General features: G+C 52.5%; 2 protein-coding genes across 2 annotated transcripts; both read left to right on the plus strand.

Moving 5' to 3' along the window:
- Positions 1-863: 863 nt before the first annotated feature.
- On the plus strand, positions 864-6295 carry PDCD1 (programmed cell death 1). The gene is made up of 5 exons (XM_048954645.1): positions 864-1042; positions 2257-2586; positions 3233-3388; positions 3673-3707; positions 4368-6295. The coding sequence occupies exons 1-5, from the start codon at positions 865-867 to the stop codon at positions 4584-4586; spliced, it is 918 nt and encodes a 305-aa protein (XP_048810602.1). The 5' UTR covers position 864; the 3' UTR covers positions 4587-6295.
- Positions 6296-9869: 3574 nt separating this feature from the next.
- LOC125697430 (receptor-transporting protein 3-like) lies at positions 9870-11812 on the plus strand. The gene is made up of 2 exons (XM_048954643.1): positions 9870-10128; positions 10775-11812. The coding sequence occupies exons 1-2, from the start codon at positions 9983-9985 to the stop codon at positions 11556-11558; spliced, it is 930 nt and encodes a 309-aa protein (XP_048810600.1). The 5' UTR covers positions 9870-9982; the 3' UTR covers positions 11559-11812.

Here is an 11812-nt window from a genome sequence, read left to right on the forward strand (position 1 = left end):
TTGTAAGAATAGCATCATTTGCCCCAGTTATTAATTTTCCCCTGACACTTTCCAAAATTGCAACGATGGTGTGCAGGAGATGCAGGAAGAGCAAACAAACGGTGCGGTTTCATCACCAGTTATTTGCTACATGAATATTAGTCACAGGCAAGCAGGAAGCATTGCTGACAGAGAAATTAAAGAAATCTGCAGCAAATGTCACCCCAATAGCAGTATCCCAACCCTAGGCACCTGCCCCTGCTCTCTGCTGTTAGTTACTTCATTAGATACAGGCCTGGGGGGAAAGCCTCTTCCTTTTCTTTCTCCTTCTTTCCCCACCTCTTTTTTCTTTTCTCCTCATCTTTTTCTCCATCTCTTCTCCTTTTCTCCTCATTGTCTTTTTCCATATCTCCTTTTCTTCTCTTCCTTGTATTTCTTTTGTTTTCCTTTTTCTCTTTTCTCTTTGTCCTCCTCATCCTCACCATTCTTTTCTCCATCTCCTTAACTTCTTTTCTCCTCCTTCTCTCCTCCCCATCTTTTTTTCATCTCTTCTTGCTCTTTTCTCCTCTCCTCCTCTTTCTCCTCTTCCCATCCCTTCCCACTGGGAGCAGCCAGGCGATGGCAACTCCTGGCTTCTCAGTGCCACGTGCCACCCTACACCCCACCAGCACCCAGTAGGAGCCTTAGACACCTCTTCCACTTATGGACCAACCTTGTGGCCAAGGACGTGTGCCATCTCTCCTTGAAGAAGCAGACAGGGAGGGGCAGGGCCAGGCCATGGCTCAGCTGTTCCCTACCCGTGGGGAGGAAGCTGGGGGCGGGAGGCAGCCCGGGTTTCCCTGTGATGCTGAGACAGTCACATTTCATTTCCACCCAACCACCACTATGGGGAAGGCAGCACCGAGCGGCACAGGGCACAGGCGCACAGCAGGGCAGGGAACTCGCTGCCCCGCCATGGCTCGGGGCACCTCGGGGATGATGTGGGACAGCATGGAGGGAGCCCTGGTTGTCCTCTGTGTCCTGCTGCTGTGCTGCAGCCCTCCGCTGGCTGGCTGCCACCAGGGTAGGTGGAAAAATCAACGGTCTGGGGTGCGCTTGGGGAATGGGGTTAAAGGATGGAGAAAAGGGCTGGATCCCGAGGTCGCAGTGCTTGAGCTGTGCTGTGAGTTGGGCTTGGTGCTGAGCTTCTGGGTTTGTTGGGTGCTGGCATTTTCTACTCTGGTTTTCATCCCTTGGGCTTCTCCTCCGGAGTGGGCTCAACCCTCTCCAAGCCTGTGGCTTTGCTCAGGGTGACATTTTGGGAGAGAAGGGGAACGGAGGGCGACTGGGTGACTCTGGACAGGGTGAGGAGGACCTCATTTTGGTGGTGTTGGCTGTGTTCTGTACTGATGGAAGCCCGTCGCTGTCCCTCCGCAGGCATTGTGCTGGGGTTGTATATGTAAGGCCAGTTTCTGCTTAGGCTGTCCTCTGAGCAGTTCATTCATTGCCAACAGCAGCACTCAGTAGGAAGCAGAGCCCTGAGCCTGCTGAATGTTTCCTGTTAAATGCGAGAAACTCAGAACGCTGCAAACACTGAAACTCAGTGGCACCATCACAGCAAAGGGGAGCCAGGAAAGTTCCCTCCCTGTGTCCTTCTGTTTGGATCCACCTAATTGAGGAACTTTTCTGATTTGGAGGGACTGCTTCTATGGCATTTGGCTAATGCCGAAGGGACCGTGAGGTCTTTCTGATCCGCGCCCAGCAGCTAGCAGTACTGGTGGTTTCTTCTGAAAAGGAGGATGAATTTCTTCTCAGCTGGGATTTTTCCAGGCGCTGGTGGTTTGGGCCATCTGCTTGGTCAGACAACCTACATGACAAATGCTTCTTCCTTCTTTTTATTGCTCTCATCCAAAAATAATGCAGCAACTGCTTCTTCCTGCTGAGTTGGTTTCTCTGTACTGGGATGTTGCCTGCTCTAGTGGCTCCAGCAGCCAAAGCAAGGCCCCCAAAGGCTCTTTTCCATAGTGCAGGTGCTCCTGTGGGTTAACTGTAGGTAGCTGAGAACAGTTTCCTCCACTGAGAGTGATGCAGGATCAGAGCTGGGCTTGTGAGCAGATTTTTGTAAAGCCCCTCCTGGGCCTTCAGGAGCTAACAGTAAAGTAGCTGAGAAGCATGTGGAGATGCTGGCAGAGCAGGCAGAAGCACAACGGGCACAGAGGCACAGCTGTTCTTAAAGCCTGTTGCTGCCCAGGTGCTTGCTGTAACTGTGCATCTCGTTCTGCCTTCTCTCCCCAACAGTGACCCTCTTCCCAGCCATGTTAACTCGTCCTGTGGGCAGCTCGGCCACTTTCATCTGCAACATCTCCATGGAGAACTCCAGCTTGGAGTTCAACCTCAACTGGTACCAGAAGACCAACAACAGCAGTCCCCAAAAAATTGCCGGGATCATCCGAAACATCCCTCAGAAAAAGATGGAGAAGTATCAGCTCTTCAATGACACTCCTGTATTCAAGATGGAGATCCTGAATCTCCATCAGAATGACTCAGGCTTCTACTACTGTGGACTGATCACCTTCTCCCGCTCTGACAAAGTGGTGGAGAGCAACCATTCCCAGCTGGTAGTGACAGGTCAGCCTGGGCTGTTGGTGTCTCCCTGTGGCACTGCCCCAAAGGGGGACATTGGGTTGTCTGGGGAAGGGATGAGGAGTGCCTGACTTTTCTTTGGGCAAACCTGTGCAAGGGACAGGATGAGCAGGGGGCTTTGCATGTGTTGGTTTTGGAGGAATGTCCTCCCTCTGCCCTACTCCCTGACCCATGGGTGTGCTAATGGCCTTTCCTTTAAATAAAAAAAAGACACTGCAAAAATTAGTCTTCTTTCACAACTATTAGAATCATAATGGTTGGAAAAGACCACTAAGATCATCCGGTCCAACTGCCAACCCCTCCCCAACATGCCTACTAAACCATGTCCCTCAGTGCCACATCTCTGTGGTTCTTTAACACCTCCAGGGATGGTGACTCCACCACCTCCTTGGGCAGCATGTGCCAGTGCCTCACCACACTTTAGGAGAAGAAATTTTTCGTAATACCCAACCTGAATATTACATCTTTTTCCTAATATCCAATCAGCCCAAACTGAGGACCCCTGAGGAGATGGCAGGGCTGTGGCAGCTAGCCTGGGATGGAGCCTTTTCTGAGGATGTCCTTCACTCTCCCATTGCCACTCAGAGGCCCAGTGCTCCTGACCTGCTGACTTTTTGCACGCTTCTTGCAGAAGCCTCTGAGAAGCCAAACACAACTGAGAAACCCAGTGAGGAGGAAAGCAGCCCCCCAGACCACATCAAGGCCGTGCTGCTGGGCACCTTGCTGCTGGCTGGTGTGATTGTGCTGCTGCTCTTTGGCTACATCATCATCAACAACCGGAGAGCAGGTGGGTTGTGCTAAGGGGACTAGGGGTGCACCAGGGGATGATGTTTCTTCTGCAAACATGGCTGGGACCCAGGGACAGCTGGATGGCTGGGGTGCATGGGATGGTTTGCTGTACCCAAGCTCAAGTGGTTTGTCCCTGGGGATGATGAGGGATAAGGGTGCTTGGGCCCTCTTGGTAGTGGTTTCTAAGGATGTAAGGGTAGTGTCGAGCCCTCAGGGTCAGCACCAGGTACTCACACTGCCTTGGTGCACAAGCATCTTCTAACCAACTATGTTACATTGCAGATGTGCGGAAATCATCGAGTGGAAACACTCTGGCGGTGAGTTCTCCACCTCCAGCTCCCTGCCTTGCTGCCTCCCTGCCTTTATCAGGGCTTTGTGGGCCTCTCGCTTCCCCTATCTCCCGATGCTGCTCAATCTCTCCTGCACTTCAATCACCACTGCTCTGCACCTGCAGCACAGCCCCAAAATCAAAGAACTGCCTGTGGTAGGACAGGACCTCTCTAGTCCAACCCTTGCTCCAAGCAGGGTTCTATTTGTTGGTGGATTGTGTTGTAGAAAATAGGAGAAGATTCCCTCTGTGCTCCCGTATATTCAGCTAGAATTTCTCTTGCTGCCTTATTCCCTTTCTTCCTTTTGCTGGACGCTGCATAGAGGAGTGCTTTCTCTCCAACCCTTTTAGGTAGCTGACGACAGCAAGCTGGTCCCCTTGGCTCTCCTCTCTCTGGAATGAGCAGTCCCAAGCTCATCCTGAGCCACTGGTATACAATGGAGAGGTGGGAAATGGGTCCTTGCCTTGCCTGTGGGCAACTCTAAGGCTCACAGTCTGATTTTCCCACGCAAATGCTGTCCTTTGCATTGCTCTCACTCTCCTGAAACACTGGTTTTGGCCATCGCTGTACATGGGGTCTCATGCTGAGGATGAATGGTGCTGCTGGATGGCGGATGAATTGCCTTGATGGGGTGTCCTTAATCTGCAGGAGGAGGTGAAGCCACCTGTGGTGTCTGTGTCCACTGTGGACTATGGGGTGCTGGAGTTCCAGAAGGACCCACGCAGCCAGGTGCCCCCCGAGACCTGCCCAGCCGAGCAGACTGAGTATGCTACTATTGTCTTCCCTGAGGAGAAACCCGTCACACCAGAGCGAGGAAAGAGGCACAAGGATGAGAGGACGTGGCAGCTGCCCTCACAGCCCTGCTGAGGGCCATCTATGTGCAAGGACTGGAGTGATGGAGCAAATATGAGCTTCAGTGCTGGAACTTGTGTTGGACAGTGCTGGCTGTGCTGGTGACATGGAATGAGCACCAAGGAACAAGAACTTGTCCCTGCTGGATCCTGGTGCTGTGCTTTGGGCATCTGCTCAGTTTTTACCTTCACTTGGGGTTTCTGCATTGGCCGTGCCACATCTAATGCTGCTGGCAAAGCATGGCTTTGGGAGAGAGCCCCAGGGTGAGGATAGATGTGGTGCTGGAGAATGTCCACACACTGAGGTCTTGTCCCAGCACAGGGCCTCCTGCATGCACTGCTATTTAATGGACTGCTGGGAAGCAGAAAGTTTCTTTCCTTTCTTCATCAGGCACTTTTCTCCTCCTCTGTGGGGATGAAGGACACTGCCAGGCATCCTGGGAAACCCTGGGATGGGGATGCTGTGCCTGGGAGGAGCCAGATCCGGCCATGGGGATGAATAAAGGGTTTGACACCAAGGCTGTTTGTTGACTGCTGATGGCACGTGCGTGGGCAGGCAAATAACGGCTCCTGGCAGCTGGTAGTGTGGGTGTCTGTTGTGGTTCCAGGGCTTTGCTGCTTGATAAGCGAGCTGCTCTTCCACAGAGCTGCTCTTAATAACTCAGAAATCATAATGCTCCGCAGACCCAGCTACAGAGCAGCCCCCCTTGGCTGGTCTCATTAGGGCATGCTGTCTGCTCAGCTGGGGACAAGTGGCTCCGAGGTGCTGGCTGCAGCCATGCAGCAGTGCTTGTGCCCCAGCTGTGAAGCTGTCTGGCTCTGAACTTACTTTTCTCCTCTTGAAAGCAAATGCCAGGGATGTGCAGCCCAATATACAGCATACGGAAACTGAAAGAGAAAGCAGCAACGATTGCTAAAGGCTGGAGAAACTCTAATAAAGAGCAGGCTTGGAGGCAGCAGAGTCCTGGTGGGAGACCACGAAACCCTGCGGAAGCAAAGTCATCATTTGCATCTCACACCTCAGTGGCATCGTCAGCAGCTTTCTGTTTCTGTTGCACCAAACAACTCACACAGCCTTGAGAGGGGCTGCTCAGGCACGGGGAGGAGGGTGCAGGCACTATGATCAATACCTTGTTAGAGCTGTGATGTCAATCAGAAGCATCCAGAGCAGATCACATCAGGCAAACACCCATCCAGGAAGGCTTCTATCCCTTCTTAGGGCAGGATGGTGGAGCTGGTAGCCATACTTATTCTCCCCTAGGCTCCACAGGGCAGTGTGCAGCTCACACCACACTTACTCACACTGACATGCAGCTCAGCTTCTATGGGCTTGTTGCAAGGAGCAGCATCATGCCACGACTCCAACAGCATGATGGTTGGGAAAGGAGTCAGCCACAGCAAGCAAGAAGCAGGAGTTCAGTCAGCAGTTTTGGTTCTGCCTTTCCTGTAAGGTACAGTGCAAGCAGGATGGTGAGACTGCTTCATTTTTCCCTCCTGCCTTCTGGGGCAGTGGGTGTCAGTAGTGCTGTGAAGCTATGCTCCAGGCATCATCTTCCATCCTCGTTAGCAGGGCAGAGCACTGCTAGCCCAACAGGACTGGCCTTCTATAGCTGCTGCTCATTGTTAAAAGAATTTAAGGCATGATACAGGTTTCTGATCCCTAGCTGAGCATCCCTAGAGCACACAGTGACCTTAAAATGGGTATCATATCATCCCATAAACCAGCTCTAGCCACACAGCAGGGTGCATGCCATGCAGGATCACCTGCAGCCTCTCCTTAAGTACACTGGCCATGATTAAAGGGGATTGGGAACATGTGAGCAATTAACCCCTAAAGAAGTCCTGGCCCCAGAGTTAGAATTTTTAGAGAAGTAGGTGGGAAGATAGAGAGGAAATCCTCTCTTGCTGTTGCAGGAGCATCTTCAAGGGGATCTACACCATGAAACAGCAAAGCATTGTTTCTGCAAAATGAAACGTTATAGAGAGGGAAAAAGGGATAGTAAGGCTAAGTGCCATTAAAGTCACTTGCATGCAAGCCTTATCCTGGTCACTTATAAATGTTGAGCGTGGGGATGTTTCAGAGCAGTGTTTTTTGTTTTGGAGGAGTCAGGCTGGAAGAGGCTTTTCATGACTGACCTGTCAGACACAAAGACAAGGGAGCATCTCTGTGGCCTTGTCTGGGTGGGAAAGAGGCTGTTGGTTCTGGAAGGGATTGGCTGAAGTGAGATGGTGCTGGGCAGGTTTCCCAATTCTCTCCCCACCTCTGTTTGCACTGCCCTGGTATGTCATGATGGGTTCAGGCCCATCACATCTCTTCCATCCCATCCCATTCCACTGAGATCTGTGCCGATCCACCGAGATCTGTGGCTGAGCATGCTGGAGGCTCACAGCACATCTGCATTTCCTCCTGCTGCTCTCATTTTGCTTTCTCTAGTTTTGTTTTCAGTTGGCTCCATGGTTTCTCCTTTCTCTTCCTGTCTTCGGTGGGATGCTGCTGGAGGGGCTGGGTAGGTGACTGGGGTGGTTGGGACACCCTGACAGCAATCCTGCTGCCATTACACTGGAAAGAGCCTCCTTGGTGGGTCTGAGCTCCCTCCTTACACCAGAGGGACCTCCTTGAGGCCACCAGAGCACCAAAACCCATTTGAGGTGGTACTCAACTGGTGTTTTCACAGACAGTTCTTCCTTTGTTTCTCTCCTCCTGCTCAGCATCCATCTCCATTGAAAACATGGGGGTAAAGGGGAAATATCCCCTCCACCTATCCCCATTTCTGTGGGACCTGATCCTCCTTGCCTCAGATGACCCTGGGAGAGGTGAACTTGCTTTCCCTATGGGCTCAACTATGAAAACAGCACAGCCTGGAAGGAATGCTACAGCCAGTGCTTGTCCATAGAGAACAAGGTGACAAGTGTTCAGTGACAACAGCGGCAAAATAGGATAGCAAAATAGGAGAGGATGGAGACATGTGGAGTGGTGCTGGGTCCTGGGAGGATATGGATGCACAATTCATTGTTCTCTTCAAGGAAAGGGGAAAAATGGGGATCCAGGAAGCTCTAGATGAGTCAGTCTCGGTACCCAGAACACCACTGGAACAAATTAGTAAGGCCACCAAGCGATAAACACCGAGAGGGCAGCAATGGGGCTGAGAGCATAGAGCTAGCAGGAACAAATTGTGTCAGACCAATCTAATTTTCTTTTCATTAGGGTGACTGGCTGGGTGTTGCAGGGAAACCGGGAGTGATACTATCTGTGTGCAGCACTATACGACATTCTCATAAGCAAATTAGGGAAATAGGATATTTTCCCACTGTGGGTGGACGGCTACCCAAGAAAAAAAAAAACAAGAAGAGTGACTGATCCCCCCAGACCAGGGCTGGAACTTGGGCAGGAGGTAGGGATGCTAGCATGGTGTGAGCTGGATGCAGAGGAGACAAGGCATCCTTCTCCTCACACATCGTCTCACCTGGGGGTGGGAGACAAAGGCAAAAATAAATCCAGGCAGTGTGATAGTGGCAGGGAAATCACCTCCTGGGCTGTGCCTTTGTATCCTTGATGCATCCAGCAGGGGAGTTACACCAGCACTGGGATAAGGAGGGCTTGCCATGGTGGAACTGGAACAGGGCTGATCCCTGGGACCAGGCAGAGGATACTGCAGGAGCTTTTGTTCCCAGGAGGGTGCTGGTAATCAGCAAGCACTGGGACAGTGCCAGGCGGTGTGCGCCGAGTGGAGCCGGACGTCAAAGCAGTTTCAGCTCCGTAGGTGGTTTTGGGAAAGTCCCTGCAGCATTGGTGAGTGCGGGGCTGTGACAGGGAGCAGCACTGGGCTCCTTTGCTGAGAGCACGGGCTCGGTGTGCACCGAGTCATGATCTGAGTTGAATTGCCGTGACGTAGTGGAGGATGCTTTCCATGACAGTGGTATTTTGGAGGTGCTCGTCCAACAGCCCTGAGCCTGTAGGGCAGAAGGAACCCACCGGAGCTTCCCTCCTTCCTTTTGACATGGCAGAAGAATTGAGGGTAAGAGCTGAGGCTGAAACCCACATCCCCCAGGTGGAGTGATGGTTTTGTTTGGGTGAACATAAATTCCCACAGAGAGGACTTCCTGCGTGGGGGGCTCCTCCTGCTCAAAATGCTCTTGCTACAAAAGAAAAACATCTTTCCACACCCCTCCTCTCCCGCCACCCTCCACCCTCCCATATTCATCCCATGGGGTAAATCTCAGTATCTAAAGCATAAAAGGCTGGACAGGTGTTGCAGAGTGGTGGCTCCATCCCTGTCACCCAGTTGCTGATGACCTTGTGTCAACCTGCATCATAGCAATGCTGGTGAGCAATCCTGCATCCTCCCCAGTAGGGCTCCTGGGCAGTCTGATGACTTGGATGATGGGGATCCTATCTGCAGGTTTGGGAAGCTGAGGAGTCTAAGCCTCCTAATACAATATGAAACAACAACAAATGAACATAAAGCAGGGGGAAGCAGGGCTGGGATTCCTCCCTCCTTGCAGCCACCTCCAAAGGAATTTTATGTCTTCACTGTGCACAGAATAGTGTCCTCCGAAACCTTCAGGCTGAGTGAAATGGTTTCAATCCCATAGCACTCCCAGGTGGCTTCATCAGGAGTCAGATCGTCCCCTAACTCCTCTCAAGACCTTTCAAGCACCTATCTCTTTCACTGCCCATCCTGCTCTGGTGGGATGGCCAGAGATGGGGAGGCAGGGGGCTGCTGCTGGCCCCGCTGCTTTCACCTCCCGCAGTGCCCTCAGCACAGAGCTCACCTCCCCACTTTCTGTTTTAAGTGCGGTGCCATCATCTCCAACTTTCCACTCTGTGGTTTCATGTCAGGCTTTTTCTGCTTGAGTTGGCTGAAAGTTGTTAAAAACAGCCCATGTTTGGTGTCAGCTATCGAGAGAGATAAAGCTACCTGGGGTTTTGTCGGCTGCTGAGCCCTGCATTTTCAGTGAGCTTTCGTTCCATTATACCTATGCAGGGTAAAATCTCTGCTGATTCTCTCACTGCTGTAATATTTGTGGTCCTGGTCAGCAAACAGGTTTACATTTGCATCCTTTTTGCCTATGAACAAAGCAGGAGTGATGGCTTCAGCAGGGATAGGAGTTTTTCCCATGCCCAGGTATTACATGCAAAATGTGTGGTGCTCAGGGTCAGCTGTTTTGCCTTTGTTTTAGGAGACTTTTTGCCTGGCTGGGATGTAGCACGGTGCCAGCTGTGCCTCTTAGCACAGAAATCGATTGGGGTGGTGCTGCACAAACGGGGGCAAAGGTTCCTCTCTCTGGGCACAAAGATGTGACTTTGCACCCATGAGGGAAGGAGGGAGGAAAGGTTTGGAAGAAAGAACATGAGTCAGCAGGCAGAAGCTTGACCTTGATCACGGCCTCTTCCCAACTCTATGCTGGACCATGATGACATGGCAGAAGATTTTTGCAGAGAAGGCTGCAAGCCTGAAATTAATGGATCCATGGACATTTCGGGAGGATAATAGCCTGCAGGTGCACAGCCTCAAGCCTGGCTGGACGGAGTTTTTGCAGAACCATGTGTCTGGGAGGTAGGGTCTGTTGGTTCGGTCCTACTTGAGGGATGCCACCATCACTGTCCTCCCTGTGCTGCCTCCTGCCACCCTGGGCTGCAGTAAGATGACCTTGGCCTTGGGGGAAGGGCTGCAGAGTGTGCCAGCAGCCCTTTGCCCATAGCACCTGCAGGGATGGAGGAGGGGGATGCAGAGAGGGGTGCCGAGCGTGGAGGGGCTGCTAACTCCCGTAAGCGTTGTGAAAGATGAGTCAGAAGGGGAGTAACCTGCAGCTTCTCCTCACCTGCCCTGCAGCCTCCACCCACACCTTCCTTCTGTTTTGCTTCTTTTTTGACTTTTTCAGCTTGACGCTGGCTTTCTGCTGAGCTGTGCATGGGTCAAGGGCTGAAGACTCACATGGAGCTGGAGCTTGGTTCTTCCCTCCCCCCGGGCCCCTACACCAGGCAGTGGGGTCAGGACAGTCTGGGCAAGGGCAGCAAGCCGGTCCTACATTTCAGCTTGCTCCTAGCTCATGGGTGTACAGCTACCCAGGCTGGCATCATGCTGATAGGACAGCCTATGTGTATAAAGCTGAACCATCAGCTCCAGCTGTCCAGCTCCCTGCTGACTGCCCTGGCTTACAGCAGAAGGCTGGGATGAGCTGGTGTCTTCCATGTCCCGGCAGGTTTCGGTGCTCCCAGTGCCTGAACAAGTGGTCCTCAGCCAAAGTGCACATCCTCTTCCACATGTGCTATGGGATAGTGCTGATGCGAATCTTCCGTCAAGCCTGCAGGCAGTGCCACAACCCCCAGCTGGAGGAGCCCATATTCAGCCTGGAGAACATAGAGCGGCTGCTGCACAACCTGGTGCTGAAGATCCTCAAGGACTTCTACAACGTGCCCATGCAGTCAGACGACCTCCTGGAAGTGGTGGTGGACAGGTGCCACGCATCGGGGGTACACGACAGGACCCACTGCGAGGGCTGCAAGCACGGTGTCTGCAGCAGGTCCAGGGCAGCCATGGAGCCCGGTGCTGGGAAGAACAAGGTGGGTGTGAGCAAAGCCCAGAAGACAAAGATGGATGTGGACAAGGCTCAAAAGACCAAGATGGAAGTGGACAGGGCCTGGAAGATCAAGATAGATGTAGATGAGGCCTGGAAGACCGAGATGGATGTGGACAATGTCTGGAAGACCAAGATGGATGTGGACAAGGCTCAGAAGACCAAGATGGATGTGGACAAGGCTTGGAAGACCAGGATGGATGTGGACAAGGCTTGGAAGACCAAGGTGGGCGTGCACAAGGCCTGGAAGCCCAGGGAAGATATGGACAAGGCTGTCTTGATCACGAGGTCCACAGAGCAAGTTGTAGGTGGTGGCTTTCCCTGGAAACGCTGCTGCTGTGTGGGCTTATCTGTTCTCTGTGTTTTGGGAGTGCTCATCTTTGCCCTGCTTTATTCCCTCTTGAAGTAGTGGGAGCTGGCATTTGTGAATACCGGGATGCTGGCTGAGGATGGTGGTAATGGAAAGGGTGGAAAATTGACTGGATGGGTGCCCTGGGATGGCGAGGCATTCTCAGCTCAGAGGTGACAGGCACCACCATCGTGCCTAGGCACCTTGTTTCCAGCCCAGGGGAGCCCAGCAGGCCTGGTGGTTTCTTATGGGACATGTTCTGCATGAGGATGGCCCCCAGTTCCTCATACAAAGGATGGAGAGCACCTGCAGGA

Source organism: Lagopus muta, chromosome 9, assembly GCF_023343835.1.
Source record: "Lagopus muta isolate bLagMut1 chromosome 9, bLagMut1 primary, whole genome shotgun sequence".
Taxonomy (NCBI): Eukaryota; Metazoa; Chordata; class Aves; order Galliformes; family Phasianidae; genus Lagopus; species Lagopus muta.

Coding starts and splice junctions, on each gene's coding strand:
- PDCD1 (XM_048954645.1), top strand. CDS start 865: ATGGGGAAGGCAGCACCGAGCGGCACAGGGCACAGGCGCACAGCAGGG. Junction 1,043..2,256: donor GCTGGCTGGCTGCCACCAGG/GTAGGTGGAAAA, acceptor TCTCCCCAACAG/TGACCCTCTTCCCAGCCATG. Junction 3,708..4,367: donor CGAGTGGAAACACTCTGGCG/GTGAGTTCTCCA, acceptor CTTAATCTGCAG/GAGGAGGTGAAGCCACCTGT.
- LOC125697430 (XM_048954643.1), top strand. CDS start 9,983: ATGATGACATGGCAGAAGATTTTTGCAGAGAAGGCTGCAAGCCTGAAA. Junction 10,129..10,774: donor CAGAACCATGTGTCTGGGAG/GTAGGGTCTGTT, acceptor ATGTCCCGGCAG/GTTTCGGTGCTCCCAGTGCC.